At 63.3% G+C, this 17,468-nt stretch overlaps 1 protein-coding gene across 2 annotated transcripts in view; it reads left to right on the top strand.

Moving 5' to 3' along the window:
• The first annotated feature begins 1,198 nt into the window (after positions 1-1,198).
• Positions 1,199-17,468, top strand: part of EPHB3 (EPH receptor B3) — a 30,077-nt gene continuing 13,807 nt past the window's right edge. For both annotated transcript variants that reach the window (XM_054835628.1, XM_054835629.1), the window contains exons 1-3: positions 1,199-1,392; positions 15,056-15,120; positions 15,492-16,164. In XM_054835628.1, coding sequence (XP_054691603.1) covers positions 1,296-1,392; positions 15,056-15,120; positions 15,492-16,164 — 835 coding nt within the window. In that variant the 5' untranslated portion in view covers positions 1,199-1,295. The remainder of the gene's footprint in view (positions 1,393-15,055; positions 15,121-15,491; positions 16,165-17,468) is intronic.

Below are 17,468 nucleotides of genomic sequence, written 5' to 3'. Positions count from 1 at the left end.
GCTGCGGCGAGGTGCCGCTTGCAGATGGCAGGCGGCTGCAGCAGGGGCAGCCCAGATGGCTGTGCCGCAGGGGCAAGGCTGCCCAGGGGCCACGCACCCAGCCGTGCATCCCCCTGCCACGGACCTGCCGGAGCTCCCGGCCACCCTGGGGACCAGGGGCATCAACATGCCCCAAAATTAGGGATTTGGGGGATTTTGCTCAGCCCTCGGCCAAGGCCAACCCTCCCCAGGCATCCGTGTGTGTGGCACAGAGGACCGGGACAGGTCGCAGCCCGTGTCCAGCGCCCGGCACTGTGGGGCTGTGTCTGTCCTGAAGGATGTGGCAGTGCCGGTGCCGGGCACGGGGCCAGCGTGTGCGCTCCATGCCGAGGGAGCAGAGTCTGTTACGCACAGGGCCCCTAAACCTCCCCATGGCGATGGTGGGGGGAGAAAAGGGAGAGGACCGAGGCACTCACAGGCCAGAGGCCGCAGTTGTGTGCACAGTAGCCGGCACCATCTTCCCCGAGGAGCGGGTGGGGAAGGAACCCTGGAGGTGGGGGAAGGGGGTGCTGGGGGGTCAGTGCGGGGCGCTCTCCGTATGGTGTCACTCTGGTCCGGATCCCAGCACTCAGCCCTGTCGCCGCGGTGGGAATCGTGGCGTGCTGGGGACGGGATGGGATGGGTGGGCGGACGGAACGCGTGTGATGGGCTGGGACAGGACGGGGTGAGATGGGACGGCGCAGGGTGGGATGCGTGAGGTGATGTGGTTGGATGGGACCGGAGAGGATGGGAAGGCAACGGGTGGCACAGGCAAAGCGGGCTGCCAGTGGTGGGCCACAGAGCGGTCCGTGGGCCCGTCAACGCACACGCACTAACAGGCATAACGCCCGCACCCGGTGGGGGGCAGGGCAGGGCGGGCCTGGGGCTGCGGGGCAGGCCGGGAGCGCGGCCCCTTTAAGAGCCCAGTTCCGCGGGCGGCCGCTGGGTGGGGCGCGCTCCCCGCCCTGCGCCTCCCGCGCCGGGGGGCGGGGCCACCGGGGGCGCGCCGGGCAGTGCCCGCCCCTTCCAATTCATCTTTCCGCGGAGTCTCCGCCCCCATTCCACCACTGCCCAATGGGCGCCGCGCTCGCCGTCGCCAGGGGCGCCGGGTTGCCAGGGGCGGGCTGATTGGCGGGCCGGCCCCGCCCCGCGCGGCTCAGCGGCGGCAGCGGCGGCGGCGGCGCCAGAGCGCGAGCGTGGCGCGGCGGCGAGAGGAGCCGCGCGTGGCGCCGAGCTCGGGACTGCCCGGCGGGGCCGCCCGCACCGCCCCCCCCGCCATGGCCGCGGCCCGCCCGGGGGCCCCCCCGCCGCCGCCGCCGCTGCTCCCCCTCCTGCTGCTCCTGGTGCTCCCCGGCGGTCGCCGCGCTCTGGAGGGTGAGTACCGGGCGGGCGTGCCCGCCCGCCGCACCGGGCCCCGTGCGACCGCGCGCACACACACACACACACGCACCCTCCAGGGTATCCCCGGCCCACCCGGGCCTCGTCGGCGTCCGGCGCTGGCTCGGCTCGTCGCGCCGCGGACGCGCGGTTGTCCCCGCGGGGAGCTCGCCGCCGCAGCGCGCCCCAGCCCCGCTCCCAGCGCTTAGCCGCCCTCAGTAGGTTTCAGAGTCAACGCCCCGTGGAACCGAGCCCGGCGCGGCTGAGGTGCGGCGGCCGCGGTTGGCGGCCGCTGGCAGGGAGCGGCGCCTCGTTGGATACTCGGTTCACGTTCCGAGGCTTTTCGCCACGACCGAGAGGGCTGGAAAATTAATATTTCTTGCAGTGGAAGCTTGCGGCGTGCCAGAACTGGTGGGGCCGCCGGAGGAGTGTCCGTGTGCCGTGTCCGGCCCCATCCCTTCCCCGGCAGGGCTCGCCGCGCCCGCCGCCTTAACCCCCGAGGCTCCAGCGTGGGACCGCCGGGGCGAGCGGCCACGCGTGCCGCATCCATCCCCGAGCGGGGCTGCGCTCCGCGGCTTGCCCGCCCCCGCGGGCGGGGGAGAGAAAGCGGGGAGGAGGGCAGCCCCCCGCGCCCCGCTGGAGTTGGGGATGAAAGGAGGGTTGATTGTCTCCCCCTCGGAGGGTGAATCCCGGTCCGCGGGGCAGCGCCGTGGTTCCCCCCCGGCTTTGAGCGAGAAAAGCGGGTTCTGGCCCCGCTGGGGGACCTGGGGGTCCCGGGGCGGGCGAGGCGGGTCGCACCGGGGAGGAGGAGGGAGCCCGGGCGGGTTTTTGTTTCGGCACAAAGTGTGCGCGGCTCCGGCCGGGAGCGCCGGGGGCGGCGACGCTCCGGTGTCCGGTAACCGAACCCGCTGCCGGAGCGGCGGGAGGGGGCTGAGGAGGGAGGGAAGGGAGAAACCCGGGCGGAGAGGAGCTGTCGGGTCCCCCGCCCGGGCGGGGGGCGGCGGGGGCTTTTGTCTGCTCGGAGGCAGTTTGGTGCTCGGGCTTCCGCTGCCGTCGCCCCGCGGTGCTGGGTTTGGGCTGCGGCACCGGGGGGTGACCGTGGGCAGGAGCCCTTCCCCGCTGCGGTTTGCTGGGGGGACACGTTTCCTCCGGCTTTGTAGAAAGTTTTGGGGGTGCTTGTTGCCCGTGTTTCTTTTTTCCCCTCCCTGCGATTTTTTTTTTTCCTTTAAAAGGGGAAAAAAATAGAAAAATCGTATTTCTTTGTGCGCTGTAGGAAATCGAGCTGTGGGCCTGCTTGGTCCGTGAGCTCCGGGCTGAGCAAGAGCCCCGCGGCAGGAGGGGAAGGGAGAAGCCTGCCTGCACCCAGCCCTCTCGGGATGGAGGCTCCCGAGCACCCACCCGAGGACTGCCGGGCAGAGCCCTGCCTGCTGGAGGGGTGCAGGAGGGTGAAGTTGTGGGCAGGGAGCCTGGCGGGGCCCCACGCCTGCGGGCAGCCCCTCACAACCCGTTTCCCATCAGCGGTTTGGGAACCGGGGAAGGAAAGCCAGTGTGGGGGCTGGCAGCACCGGTGTGCATCGCCTAGGGACTGTCCCGCCATTCCCCGGGGAGGCAGAGAGCCCCGGCCTCTCCCCCACCACCGCCCCAGGGATGGAGCGGTGTGAAGAGCCGGATGGAGAGAAAATAAACAGCTCGTGCTAAGGAGTCGCTGGGTTTTCTCGGCTTCCTGAGCGTGCGGAGGGGTCAGGGGCCGAACGCGCTGCCCGAGGAGGTCAGGGCCCAGCTGGTTGCCAGCCTGATAGGACCACTTCGGGGCTGGCTGGCAGCCACCCAGCATTTTTGGGGCTGGTTCTGATTCCCCATGGATTTTCTTTTCTTTTTTTTTTTTTTTTTTTTCTTCTTTCCCCTTCACTCCTGTGTGAACCAGAGGGAAAGTTGCAGCTGGCCCGGGAGAGGTTTCTGCCTTGCCCAGCGTTAGGAAGTCATTGCTTGCATCTGGGTCAGCGAGCTCCTGTGCTTCTGCTGCTCTGGGCATTTCTGGCCACTCATGATGCTGCTTCCTGACGGCGACCGGCACGTTCGGGCAGTTACTGTAAATCTAGCGTGCACGTTCATTTGGATATTTTAGTGCCGATCATAAATCTGGCATAGCCATAAATCTGTGCGCACGTCCTGCAGACAATGGCAGCGAGCGGTCCCCCGGACCCAGCCACCTTGCTGTCCCCTCCAAGGGGATGACAGACTGGGCTTGTGGCCGTTGCCCGGCTGGGAGAGCCGGGGGCTCCGTGGCTGGACGGCGCTGCCCGTTCCCGGGGGGGGATGGCGTGGAGTTGAGTTTCTTTACAAGGCCCCACGGGGGTGGAGGGGGAAAGCCGCGCTCGGCAGCAGCTCAGTGAGGGCTTTGTGCTGCCGAGGAGAAAATGGTTTCTCTCCAGATCCTGTAAGTGCGCTGAGTCTGTTTGAAGTCACAATGTGTTTTTCTTCTCCAGTTCAGCAGTCCCCAGGCCGGCTGCAGTAGGAATGCTCTATCTGGGGGCAACAGCAGATCCTTTCTCCGGCACAGAGGTTGGAGCCGAGGAGTTTGTCCCAGCGGGGCTGTGGGAGCAGAGGCCCTGCGGGGAGTGGACGCGGTGAAATGGTGCGGGGAAAGTGCTGCATTCGAGGCCCTTGCCGACCGTCTGGGGATAAAACCCTGGGCTTCAGAGCACCCTGGCCTGAGGGACTGTGGATGGCCGCAGGTTCGCTCTGCCCATCGCCCCAGGGGTGCAGGTGGGCTGGGACCGGGACCTGCTCTCCAGAGGAGCCGCTCTGCCCCAAGCAGCTTCTCTGGGCATCGGGATTCCATTTAAACTTGGGGTTTCCCACGTGCTCCCCCACGAACCACCACGCACAGGCGTCGCGTTGCTGTGCGTAGCCCCAAGCCGATCCAGGCTCTAGTGAAATACTCAAACTCCCCCGAAGCAGGAAGATTTCTAGGGGGAATTTTCCTCATCTGGGCTCTGCCCATTCGCAGCTCCCAGACCCCCACCGGGCATTACGCAGGCTGACCACGCTCCTCTCTGCACCGGCAAACCCCTGCTTAATTGACCCCTGTACTGGAACTGCCAGGTATTTTCTTGGCAGGGAGATTTGCTTTCCATTTAATTACTTTTCACCGAAATGGCATGTTTCTCGGCGGGGTGATGGGGGGAAGTTTTTAGCCCTGCTGTTTTATTGATGCTTGGGGTAGGGCTGCGAGGGAAAGAGGGTTGTGGGGCTCCACAGCGTTTGCTGGATTCATTAAATCTCCCTTTCCTCCCTAAAAGCTGGGCTTGAGGAAGCCCGCCCCATCTAAACTCCGGAGGCAGGGAGGAGAAGGGCTTTCCTTTGTGTCAAGCGGAGCATGCGGAGAGCCGAGGGGAGGGAAAACTTGCAGCATCGGGGTCCATTTGCAGCCCTGTGGTTCCCCCCCCCCCGCTTCCCAATGTACGGCTGAGCCGGCGAGGCTGCGGCTGCGGGGCCGTGTCTGCCCAGCCATCACGAGTGGGAATAGCGGCCTCTGGTTTTTAAGGAATGAACCGAAACTCCTTGTTTTGTTGTGATGACTTACTGCGAGAGATATTTGGGGAAACCAGTTTGTTGCATTTTCTTTCCGTGAGCCGTTTGCTGCTGCCACTGGAGCAGGGGAGCTTGGCGTTTAATTAAAACAGCCCCAGCAATCTGAATCACAGACTTGCATGTTTTTAAAATTGTAGCTGTTCCTGTTGTGCTGAGTCAAACTGGTTTGTCGGGATTAAGCGTCTCCGCCTGGGAGCCGCGCTGGGGGAAGGGTGCTGAGGCAGCCCCGGGGTCGGGATCCCCGTTCCCGGGGCGGCGGGGTGGGTGCCAGCCTCCCCCTGGGGAAAGGGGGACTGTCCCCATGGGCTGCAGTGGAGCCGGTGGCTGCCATCGCCCCGTGCTTCCTCAGGGTTGAAGCCATAATAAGTTGGCATCACTTCTGGAGCAGGCACGTTCCCAAGCAAAGCATTTGGGGGACGGTGGGGATGGGGGTGCCCCTCCACGGCCCTGAAGCCCCTTGCGGGGAGCCAGGCACGGGCCCATGCCCCAGGGACAGGCTGCCATCTTGAAGGCCAGGCAGCCTTTTGCAGCGGCACTCCCGCCTTGCTGGGGCGGCCCCATTTGAATTCATGTTTTCGTTTTTTTGTTTGGTTTTTTGTTGTTGTTGCTCGAAAACCAGTCCTGTGCTCAGGCTGGGGCGGGGCTGGTGGCGGGGCACAGGCCGTCCCGTCGCAGAGCTGAGCCCCATGCAGACGCCATGGGGAGCCAAAGAGGAGCCATCTTGCAGGGTGGGTGGGCGGTTTGCCTGTGGAGAGCTGCGCCTGGTGCTTGACTCTCCTGGCGAGGCCTCGTCCACCCATGCTTGGGCTTTGGCATGGCTAACCTCGGTGCGGCCATTGAGGCCTTGTGGGGCTGAGCTCAGGAGCGGGACTGCATCCTTTTCCCACAGGGCCGCCATTTCCAGAGGGGTCGCAGCCCTCCCCTGGCACCTGCTTTCCCCTCAGCGTAGCCGAGCCCGCCGTGCTCCCCAAGGCGGGAGGGAGCGAGCCCAGAGCTGGCTTCGCATGGCCGCCCCTCTGAAGAAGAAAGGGAGCCATCTTGGGAAGAGGCAGGAGCACAGCAGCAGGGCTGGCTGCCGGCCCCATGGCCGCTCTCCGTGCGCGTGCCAGCGCGTGCCGGCCAGGGGTCCTGGGCTGGGGGGGTGAGGATTGCCGGGGGGGTCTTTATTTTATTTTTGCCCCTCGCTAAGCTCTGCGCTGCTGGGGTCTGGTGTTTCTCACGCATGTGGCAGGAGCTGTTGACAAACACCTGTTTCCCGACCCCCTCCCCAGGAATGCCCTGGGGCCCTGCGGTGGCTGCGGTGCTGGAGCGGGGGGGGGGGGGGGGGGGGGGGGGGGGGGGGGGGGGGGGGGAGGGACAGGGGGACACGGGACAGCAGGGATGCCCCTGCCCAGGGGAGCCCTCCCCCAGGGCTTTCCTGTTCGGTGGCAGCTGCGGGGGGATTTGGGCCTCCCTGTTCCTTCCCAAGATGTGGCCATCGTGCAGGGCTGCCAAAACCCGTCCCAGGGAGGGGACACCGCCGCCCCCCCCCCCCCCCCCCCCCCCCCCAACCGGTCCTGCTTGTCCCTTGGGTGCTCAGCCGCCTGCCTGGCAAGGGCCAGGGCACGGGAGGGACCCTGCGGGGCGAGCGGGGAAAGGGGGGGGCTCCGTGGGCACGCACGCACACGCGGCGTGCGATCCAAGGCCTTTTTTTATTAATGAGAAAAATGTGCAGGGCTTGAACGATCGCCAGGAACAGATTTATTCTAGTTCCCCAGAAATTAAACTGAAATGAAGGAGCGAGTCAGCCTGGCCCGGCACCCCCTCCTGACTCTGTGCTTGTTTTAACTCTGGAAGAATCTGACTTTTGGGGGTGGGGGAGGCGGGGAAAGGGGGAGGATATTTGGGTTTAAGCAGTTCCAGATGGGCTCAGTGCTCGAGGAGAGCTAAGGAAGCGAGCGGAGAGCAGCGCGGAGATTTGGGTAACTGCCCCAGGCAGGAGAGAGGAGGGAGATCTTGGCAGAAACTCCCGCTCCACTTTGCTGGGATGGAGCTTGACAGCCGAGCCGCCCTGTCTGTGGGGCGAACCTTTGGATGTGCAGCAAGTAACCTTTTTTGGGGAGGGGGTGAGTTGTGGGTTGTGGGGTTTTTTTGGTGGTGGTTTTGTTTTTTGGTTTTGTTTGGGTTTTTTTAAATATCATTATTCCTTCTCTGGCTTCTTTCCAAAAGTACAACCTGGAAAAAAAAAATGGAGCTGGAGGGGGGAAAAGGGCCTTTTGGATCTCAGCCTGCCATAAATGGTTGCCCTGCGGAGGCAGGCCTGCAGCACCAACCATGTTCCCTTCCTTCCCCTGGGGACTTTGGGGCTCTCCATCCACTCGCCCGAGCCCTGCTCGGCTCAGTGGCCCCATGGGGACACCTACTCCATGAAGCCACGGCCACAGGGTGATGGGGCCATGGAGGAAGGTGGCAGTAGCATCCCGGTCACAGCAAGACCTGGAAACGAAGGCAGCTTTGCGGGCTGATTTACTGCCTACGTCCCGGTCAATGGCATTCGCAGCTCAAACAGGTCTGGCATCCCCGATCAGATGAGTTATTTCCGTGGCAGCGGAGGGTGGCTGCTTGGCCATTCCTGCTGGGGACAGCGACCTATAAATCTCTCCTGCCTACTGGCCCGCAGAGCTCCTGTTTGCCTGGCGTGCCTAGTCACATTGTCCCACAGGAGCCCATGGCAGGGAGCTGCAGCAGGCAGCCCCATCCCCTGGGCCAGGCAGGGACGTGCTCATCCCAAGTGGGCAGCAGTTGTTTTAAGGCCAGCAGTGTGTCTGGCAGGAGGCAGGGCTGAGGGTCTGTCCGTGAGGTCTGTCCATTCCCCTCGCCCGCAGCCTGGCAGAGCAAAAGCAGCTTTATCTCCCTGGGCGAGTTGAAGCCGTGAGCACCGGGGCGCATCCACCACGTGGGCAGGGATGGCAGCTCTTCCCCGGCTGAGCTGACCCCAGCGTGGCACACCGGGCTCTGACATCCGAAATCCCCGCGGTATTAATAGAACAGTAATTGCAGTGCAGGGCTGGACTCGGGCAGCTGGCTCGCGTCCTCCCCCGGCGTCAGTATGGCCTTTCTGCATGACCAGGGTCTGGCAGTGGGACCTGGCAGGGCTCGGGCAGCGATCTGCACGTGTCCTTGGCGTGTGATTGCAGGGCAGGAACCTGCCATCCTGCAAAAGCCCCGGGCTCTGAGTACCATGCTTTGGAGGGGGGGGCGCTGTGTGGGTGCCATCGGGCGCTGAAGCCTGGCTTGGCACAGCCCTGCTTGCCCAGTGGCAGAAATCTCCCTGGCTCGACCTGGTGCGTGACCAGGAGGAAGCGAACACCCGTCCCTCCCTGCATCCCGGGCGCTGCCACTTGATCTGCTTTTCACAGAGCTGGCACCCGTCCTCTCTCACATGCTTCAGTCTGTCTCGCGGCCGTCAGGAAACAGCTCCTGGCGAGGAGCACGCGGCCGGAAAACCCTCTTCAGCCAGTTAGCGACTGGCGGGTGGGCGACGGGGCAGGGCTGGAGGGAGGGAGCACTCCCGTCCCCCTCTGTTCTGCATGCCAGGCAGCTCCCGGTCATCTGGGAGCTGGATCTGGCCCATCCCAGAGGTGCAGGGGAGACTGTGAGGGACACGCAACTGGCCGGTGGCTTGGAGACACGGGGCCATCTCCCCGCATGTGATTGTTATACCCCAGTGAAGGTGCAGGATTGGGAAATGGAGGATGTGTCCTTGGAATTGGCATCTCAGGCTCTACCACGAGGCTGGGACCGGCAGCGGGGCCAGGACCAGCGATGGTGCCTGGACCGGTGGTGCTGCCCATCCTCGGACAGGCTCTCCGGGGCAGGGACCGCCTGCCCTTGTGCGTGCGTGTGTGGTGTGTACAAAGGGGCCTTAATCTCAGTTGGGGCCTCTGGGCCCTGCCATAATGCAGAAATAATGAGTCTATTATTAAGTGCCCACAGTACTTCTTCACTCCGGTGGCTCGCCTCCAGCAGCAGGCAGAACCTGCCCCGCTTGAAGTGGATGTGTCATCATTTGCCTCAGCAAATCCGATCCCCTTTGATGATGGGCCAAACGCCCTTGGCACGAAGGGCCACAGCTGTGATACAGGCCCCATTTTTTTTACTTTTTTTTTTTTCCCCTCCTCTCTTCCCTTTGTTCCCAGTTTGTTGGCAAGTTGTTGGCTCGCCCCAGTCCTGGGGCAAGTGTGTGTTGGTGGGCATGGGCAGTCCAAGCCCCCACATCCTCCTGGAGAGGGATGGGGTGGGGGACCGGCTCCCACGGCAGCCCTGCGTCTCCCCCCTCAGCGCTGGGGAGCAGCAGGCGCCCTGCTCGGCGTAAGGACGGGTTCCCAGCGTGGGCGGCGATAGGGAGTGCTCCAGCCCTTCCCTTGGGCTGAACCGCACCGCCCCTGGCCTGCCCAGCCTGACAGCCGGGGAGGGCGAGGGTGGGACCCTGCATGGCCCCCCGGCCTTGCGCTGGACACTGGGCCAGCTGGGCATGCAGGAGGGGTCCCCGGGAGAGCCAGGATTCCCCAGGGAGGCCGGGGGTGCATGGGCTGTGTGGCATGCCAGCAGTGCTGCCAGCCCCGTCCCTGCAGAGGGAGCTGGCAGACAGCGTCTGCCGGCACCTTCATCAGGCTCCCAAACCCCACGCCTGGCACCTCTGCCGTGGGTACCCCCAGCCCACCCTGGGTGCTGCCAGCCCTGTGGGTGCCCTGCCTGCTGCCTCCCTGGCTCCAGTCTTCCTCGCTGCTCTCTCGGCTGCATCAGCAAGAGCCTCCCTGCAGTGCAGCTCGGGCACGAGGAACTGCCAAGTGCCGAAACCTCCCAGCACGATGGCTCCGAAGCTGCCGTCCGTGGGGTGCCCCATGTGCTCTGCCTTGGGCTGAGCAGGATAGGAATGCTTTCCCCTTGCAGGCAGCGTGTGAGTCCCCTGACCTCGGAGCAGGGCCATCCTCTGCCCGGGAAGAGGATGGCCACAGGGTTTAGCTGGGGTCAGAGGGGGAAGGACCCTCCTGGAGGAGGAGGGATCCGGGTGGGCGGCACGCTCCGGGAAAACGCGTTGCGGGGTCTCCCGGACCTGACGCGCGCGCAGGGCACTCTGTTTTGCTCAGCTTTTGTGTACGCGAAACGCTCGTCAGCGGGAAAAGTGCAACCTCAGGTTCTCTCCCACAGGCAGCTCTTTGTTCCCAGATAAAGGACCTTACACCAAAGGCCCTTTGTGCTGCTGCTCAGAACGGTGCCGGGATTAATTGTACCGATAGGTGCTTGAATGGGGAGTGCGCAAGGCCACTCGCTCCTGCCGTAATTATCTTCAAAACCGAGGAGGAAATTAAAAATGTGTGGGGAGATGCCCCTTTTGGTGGCTTTTTGACTAGCAGGCAGTCACCGAGACTGCAAGTGCATCCCTAAACAAGCTGCTTTTCCTTCCAGAGGAGCACCGCACAGCAGCAAGGGAGAGAGGTATCTGGCACTGCCGTGAGCAGCCGCCACGGTGAAAGCCAAGCCGTGTCCTGGGGCAAATGGCTTAGCCATCGGTGCTGTCTGCAGGAGCCCGGCGTAGGGCAAGCAGCCGGGCCGCTCGCGCCACGCCGGGCTCCTGCAGACATGGTGCCGTGGTGCGCATGGCTCCCAGAGAGCACAGGCACATTGCAGAACAGGTTCCTCTGTTTGCGGCGAGGCTGCGTGGGCGTCTTTACTAACTTTCCTCCCTTGCCTTCTTCCAGGATTCTCTGGACTTGTGCGAGCTGCCTTCTCCTTGTCGGGGCGAGGAGCTGGCATCCTACCTTGCCAGCGCATCCTGATAAAAGCCGGCGGTCCCCGTGTTCAAAGGCGAGAGCGTTCAAATCAGAGCCGGTTGGTGGAGACGATTGAGTCTTCCCCAGCAGCTTCATCTTGAAAGAATTTTGATTTTTCTCCCCCCACTTTCTGGCTCAGCCATCGCTGCCGCGCGCGTCTGCCGCTCAGCAGTGCAAGACAGGCTCTCTGGGCCTCTTAGGGGGGGAGTTCAAACGTTTTCGCTGGCCTCAGACCGTGCACGCCGCATTCCTGAGCCCCTGCGCAGGGAGGAAGAGGTCCCTGCCTCCAGATGGGTCCTCGCCAGGGCTTCAAACACCCAGCAAACTGCTGGGGACTCTGCAGAGGCGACGGGAGGGCTGCTGGCACGGGACCCCTCTTCTGCGCAGCTTGGGGTGCGCCTAGGAGGAGATCTTTGCAGGGCAAGGAGGAGGCAGCTGGAGCGATGCTTACAGCCCCGTTCAAGGAGTGAGGCTCTTTCCCTGCCCTGGGATCCCTCTCTGCTGTGGAAATCTTGCTTTTATGTGGGATTGACCATGGTCTGCTGCACTCGCTGAGTGTAGCGAGGCTCCTGCTGCATCCCTTGCCTTTGCCCAGCTGAATGTAAAGAAAGGACAACTCCCCAGCGCTGCAGACAGCGATAAAGCAAGCCCTAGGGTGACTTACCCAAACTGGCAAAATTGGGAGCCAATTTCCCCGTTGACTAATGGGACCGGGCTTTCGCTGTGGTGCGCGGGATTGAGGTGGCTTTGACTCACTGCTCGGCCAGCCCTGATGCCATTCGTGTCCTTCCAAAGCACCTGCAAACCTGAAATGAGCTGGGAAACCACCGGTGCTGCCTCCGAGCCCACCACTGGCACCATGTGCCAGAGGGAGAGAGCAGCCAACTGCTCCCGAACCACTAAAACCCGGTGCTTGCTGATCTCCCCATCCGCAGACACCAGCATATGCTGTTTCGTGGGGGGCCAGCGCTTAGCGTGCCCTGGTGTTTGCTGGAGAAAGGACACAGGTTCGGTGCCAGGGTGCCGCAAGTTCTCTGCAGCAGCTTTAAGGGCAGAGAGCAGCTTCTGCGGCTCGGATGTGGCCGGCTTGGCTCAGCATGCCGCCGGGGCACTGTCCACCCACGACCTTCACAGTGGTGGGTTGCGAGGGACTGGGGAGCTCTGCTCACCCCACCTGGCCCCGCTCGCTCCCGCAGCTGCAGGAAACCCACGCTGCCCTCCGTGCTCAGCCTGCTTCCTTTAGCTGAGTTGCTCTTATTTTATTTTTTATTTCCCCTCCCCGCTCTCTCTGTGCAGTTTACATGGCTCTCACACCAGCAGCTGGCTTGGCGCTCTCAGTTTTTTTCCCCTCCTCTGCCGGTCAGATGGCAGATGCTGCCAAATTAGGATGCAGGCAGTGAGCCTCCTGTCCGAGCCACGTCTCTGCCCCGGGCTGGCACTCGTGGGGAAGGGTGCTGCTGGAGGGGACGGCTGCCCGTGTGCTCTGTCCTGGGGCCGGGCCGGCATAGCAAGGGCTGCCTGCATGGGGGCTGCAGGGGAGTTCCTACACACCCCGGGCAGATTTGGGGAGCAAAGCTCCCCTCCCGCCCTAGGACCAGGGATGCCCACAGGGTCGGGTCCAGCCCGGCTCTGCCGCAGCTGGCCACGGGATCCTTGTGCCGCTGCGCTCGCAGGCACACCCTGCCACCCAGATCCCCATCTCCCCAACCTGACTGACCAGCGCAGCCACTCATCGGCGGCGGCCCTGAGCATGCAGGGCAACCCTTTCCCGCTTCTCCCACCGCGTCCAGCCCTCCTGCAGAAACACCCACCCAGCTGCCCGCAGCGGGAGCAGGGCCCTTCGCTGGCCGGACCTGCGCAGGGTCCCAGGACTTGGCAGCCCGGCGTGCTGTCAGCGCTGAGCACACGCTTGGCTCTGCTCCGCCGCCAGCACGGCGTGCCTGGGCCCTGGTGCGGCACTGCTCTGCCCTTATTAGGACAGCCGGCGCGTGGGGCCTGTTCCTCGGAGAGGTGCGGGCAGCGCTGCTCCGCAACCTGCTCCCCCACGGTCCGGCACTGCCTGCCTTCCCTGGGAGCCAACACCAGTGCAGGGGTCTGGGGAGCACAGCGGCATCTTGGGGAGGTCTCGTGGCCATGCGGAGCTGCTCTCCGGCCTCTGCCAGCGGTCAGTAGCTGATGCTGCGGGGAAGGGAAGAGGAGGGATAGCAGTTTGCTGCATCCCCTGGGCAGGCAGTGTCTTGGGATGGGGGCAGTGTCTTGGGATGGGGCAGAGGCTGCCCATGGGTGCCCAGCCCCATCCTGTGCCCCGGTCCTCCTGGCATCCCTGTCCCAAGTCCTCCTTCATTACCCGCTGGGCAGAGAACTCCTTCCTTCTCTCCCTTTGTTTTTGCTGGGTGCCCCTTAGTTTGTGTTTTTGAGAAACAGCAAATAACCACTGCCCAATACCCACCCCTGCGCTGCTCCTGTTTGCAAACAAGAGCTAGTGTCAGTTTGTCCCTGTTGTAGATGCTGTCCCCTGATCCTCTCCTGGCTGGGGAGCTGGTACCGTGAGGGGTTTTCTCACTCAGTCCCCAGTGCCATGTCTGCTGCCGGTGCCACCGGCCCGTGATGGGACTGCGTTTGTGTTTGCTCCACGCGAACAGCCTGGGTGAGAGGCAGGCTCGCCGGCCGGGCTGGGATCTTGGGAAACAGCGAGGCAGGCTGGAGAGTCCACGTGTCCCCAAATGTGCTTGTTTATCTGTGTCACAGTGGCACTTGAGGCCAGTGCTCCCGGCCCATCCATGGGTGCTGGCTTGGGAGCTGCTGACAGGTCTCCCCGGGGTGGGACGCAGGAGGAAGGTGTTTACCTCCAGCCGAGCTTCATCTGAAACCCTGCGACGCGTGAACGTTTCCTTCCTTCTCCGTGCTTCCTCCCTGGCTGGGTCAGCCTGTGGTTTTCCTGGGGTGGAAGGAAAGAAGCTGAAACTGCCTCTCGCTTCTGGGGCTGAGCCGTGGTGCCCGGCACGGCCAAGCTGTCCCAGCACGTCCTGTGCCCCGGCCATCGAGAGCGAGCGGCTTCCAGCCTGCTGCCAGCTCTGGGGGCTGGAGAGCTGTGGCTCCCTGCCCTGCGTCTCAGGACTGGCTGGGCTGAGGAATGGACGGATGGATGGACAGCCCTTGAGGAGCTGTGTGGGGTCTGGGATGGCGCCGTGCCTGCAGCCGGGGAGGGGGATGCCCTCAGCAGGGAGGTGTTTTGGAGCTGATCCCGGGCCCTGCTCGGGGCTGGCACCGGAGCTCCTCTGAGCACACTGGGGTCTGCAGGGGGCTGTTGCCTAGCTCTGGCGTTTGCACCCCCTTGCCCCAAAACACCCCAGGGCAGGAGAGGGACCAGAGGACCCCAGGGGTCCCTGCTCCCCTTCAAAGAGCCTACGGGGCCATCCATGGAGCGGGGGTCGCAGAGCCAGCAGCCCACAGAGGGGCTATTAGCACCGACCCTGGAGCACATTGTCGTTCTCCGTCCTTGCGTTTCGCTCCCGGTTTTTGTGCGTGGTGCTTGCACAGAGCTGCGCAGCTCTGCCTGGGATTAGCGACAGCTGCCTGCAATTGCAGCTCTTCCCAGACAAGCGTCTCGCTCCCCCAAGGCTGGGGCTGGGGCTGTTTGGGGAATGCTGCCGGGGTGGTTTGTCTTGTAGTCTGCTCCAGGAATGTTGGCCAGACGGTCAAATTCTTCTCCCCTCTTGTAAAATGAGTGATGTGGGGCGTCTCTGGGAGAGCAGCCTGCCAGTCCCTCCTCCTCTGGATAAACCTGCCTGGCCCGCACCGCCCTGTCATGGGAACGGGCCCTTTCAACCCCAGCCACAGTAAATATGCATCCTGCCAAAGCGGAGGGGGAGGGCGCGGATGGGGGTGCCTGTTCTCCCTCCTCTGGCACCCCCCCATGCTGGCCGAGAGGCACGGCTGGCCGTGCCAGTGGCTGGGGGTGGCAGCCCGTGTCCCCCTTGCCACCTGGCCGGCTCCTTGTCTTGCTGCTTCCCTGCTCCGGCACAGCTCTCCGGGGACGCCTCGCTCTTCCTGTTCTCCTGACAGGAGAAGAGAAATCTGGAGTCTGTCTGCACCGCTCCCCCCTCCTCCCACCACATCTCACCCCCCAAGTTGCTGTTTTCCGCAGAAATGTCAGTCTCGGCTCTCCTCTCCCCCACTCCTCCTGGTTTTTTTTCCCTCTAATCTTGGCCTTCATCTCCAATTACTTCTTTCTCTCCTCTCTCTCTCTCCAGAGACCCTGATGGACACGAAGTGGGTGACCTCTGAGTTGGCATGGACAACTCATCCAGAGACAGGGGTAAGTCTGGAGCCAGCCCTGGTCCCGACCTCCAAAGGGCACGGCTGGCCCCGGCCCCATGGGAATCGGGGCCGCTCACCAGCGCCTTTGCGGAGCTGGCTGTGTCTTCCCCTTCCCTCCTGTGCTTATCCTCTCGCCTCGTGAAACCATCTTCTCCTGACTCCGTGCCGGCACAGCAGGAGGGCTGTGGTCCCTGGCCCAGGTTGCTCTTAGTCACCTTGATGACCAGGAGGGATGGGGTGGGTGGAGGTGCAGCTGCTGCTCTTCCCTGTTGACTGTTGCCTGGTCCCCTCACCCCATGCCGTTCGCGATGTGTCCGTGGCACTGATGTCCCCGGCTGGGGGTCTAACCTGCTCTCCTCTTGCTCGCAGTGGGAAGAAGTCAGCGGTTATGATGAGGCCATGAACCCCATCCGCACGTACCAGGTGTGCAACGTGCGGGAGGCCAACCAGAACAACTGGCTTCGCACCAAGTTCATCCAGCGCCAGGACGTCCAGCGCGTCTACGTGGAGCTGAAATTCACCGTGCGGGACTGCAACAGCATCCCCAACATCCCCGGCTCCTGCAAAGAGACCTTCAACCTCTTCTATTATGAGTCGGATACCGATTCTGCCTCTGCAAATAGCCCTTTCTGGATGGAGAACCCCTATATCAAAGTGGATACAATTGCCCCAGATGAGAGCTTCTCCAAGCTGGAGTCTGGCCGCGTGAACACCAAGGTGCGCAGCTTTGGCCCTCTCTCCAAGAATGGCTTTTACCTGGCCTTTCAGGACCTGGGAGCCTGTATGTCCCTCATCTCCGTCCGGGCTTTCTACAAGAAATGCTCCAACACCATTGCTGGCTTTGCAATCTTCCCGGAGACTTTAACGGGGGCTGAGCCCACTTCTCTGGTCATCGCACCGGGCACCTGCATCCCAAACGCGGTGGAGGTGTCTGTACCCCTGAAGCTGTACTGTAACGGCGATGGCGAGTGGATGGTACCCGTGGGAGCCTGTACGTGTGCTGCCGGATACGAGCCGACCATGAAGGATACCCAGTGCCAAGGTATGTGTGCGTCGGAGTGACCGTGGCTCTTGTCCCCGGGGGCGCATTGATGTGGAGGAGGCGGTTTTGCGTTGAGCTCGGTCTGGTTTTGGAGGCTTGGGAGCTGGGCAGGTCCCTGAGGAGGGAGCAGGGTGGTATCACAGAGGACTGGTCTGCAGTTTGACTCAGCATCTTAAAGCCTTTGTGGTCCGGACTGGCGCAGTGTCTGCTGTGACACGGTGGTTAGCATCAGCCAGTGCAATCCTCTGCAGGACGCATCTCCTCACCAGGCGCCGTGGCTCAAGGCATGGTCCTAAGCAGGGATCCAGCATATTTCAGCCCCCAAGCATCACCAAAGCTTCCTTCTCGCCCCTGCTGCCGTGTCCAGCGTCTCTCCTCTCTCCCTCCTGTGGTGCTCGTGTCTGGGGTGAGCGGCTGTTCCTGGCAAGCGTGATTTCACGCTGCTTGTGCGGAGGCGCTTGGAAACCCCAGTGGTGAGCAGGGCCCCGCTGCGCTGACAGCAGGAGAAGCTATGTGGATGCACGCTCCCCCTGCCAGCGGGGAGGGTAGGGAGCAGCACAAAGACGGGAGCCAAAACTCCCTGTCCCTGCTCAGAGGGAGGGAAGAGCATCCTGCACAGGGAGATACTGGGGATGGAGAGCCGCCCTGGGTGGCAGGATAGCCCTGGGTGGGTCCTGCAGCTGCCAAGTTCTCCCACAGCAGCTTTGGTGTTGCTGTTTCACCCCAGGTTGGGCATGTTGTTAAGGAAAATTCTGCCCAGATGGATGTTGCTTTTCTTTGGGGTGATTTTGTCCTTGGGAGCTGTCTCCAGCATGCAGGACCCTGCCCTGGGGTGGCTCGGGTTTAGGGCAGAAACGTCGCTGCTCTCCTCGTCTGGAGGCGTTGTGCAGGGAGCAGGATGCTGGCCGGGCCCCCAGCGCTGGATGCCTCGTGCTCGCCGATGATGGGATGCTTGGCACTGGCCCTTTGCTCTTGGCAGGGGTGATGCGATTTGGGATGGCCCGTGACGTCCACGGCCTCTCCGCTGGCTTTGGGAGCGGTGTAGCTGTTGGCTGTGCCGCTGCGGCTGGTCGGGAAGAGCTCAGCCTCCACAGGGCCACAGCTCTGCTGGGGAGCCTCCAGCACTGTCAGCGCCAGCACAGCCCCAAATTTGGCGCCCTGGCTCCCTGCATCAGTCTTGTGAGCAGCTGATCTGGCTCCTCCTGGGGCAGATGGACACCAGTGCCAGGCATTCATCGCTTAAAAGTGTGTGCTGGGGTCCCTGGTCCTAGGGAGCTGGTTTCCTTCTTGCTTGGGCTGGGAGG

The sequence above is a fragment of the Grus americana genome, chromosome 9, assembly GCF_028858705.1.
Source record: "Grus americana isolate bGruAme1 chromosome 9, bGruAme1.mat, whole genome shotgun sequence".
Taxonomy (NCBI): Eukaryota; Metazoa; Chordata; class Aves; order Gruiformes; family Gruidae; genus Grus; species Grus americana.
Note: the sequence above shows the minus strand (reverse complement) of the source record. Positions and strands in the feature narration are given on the sequence as shown.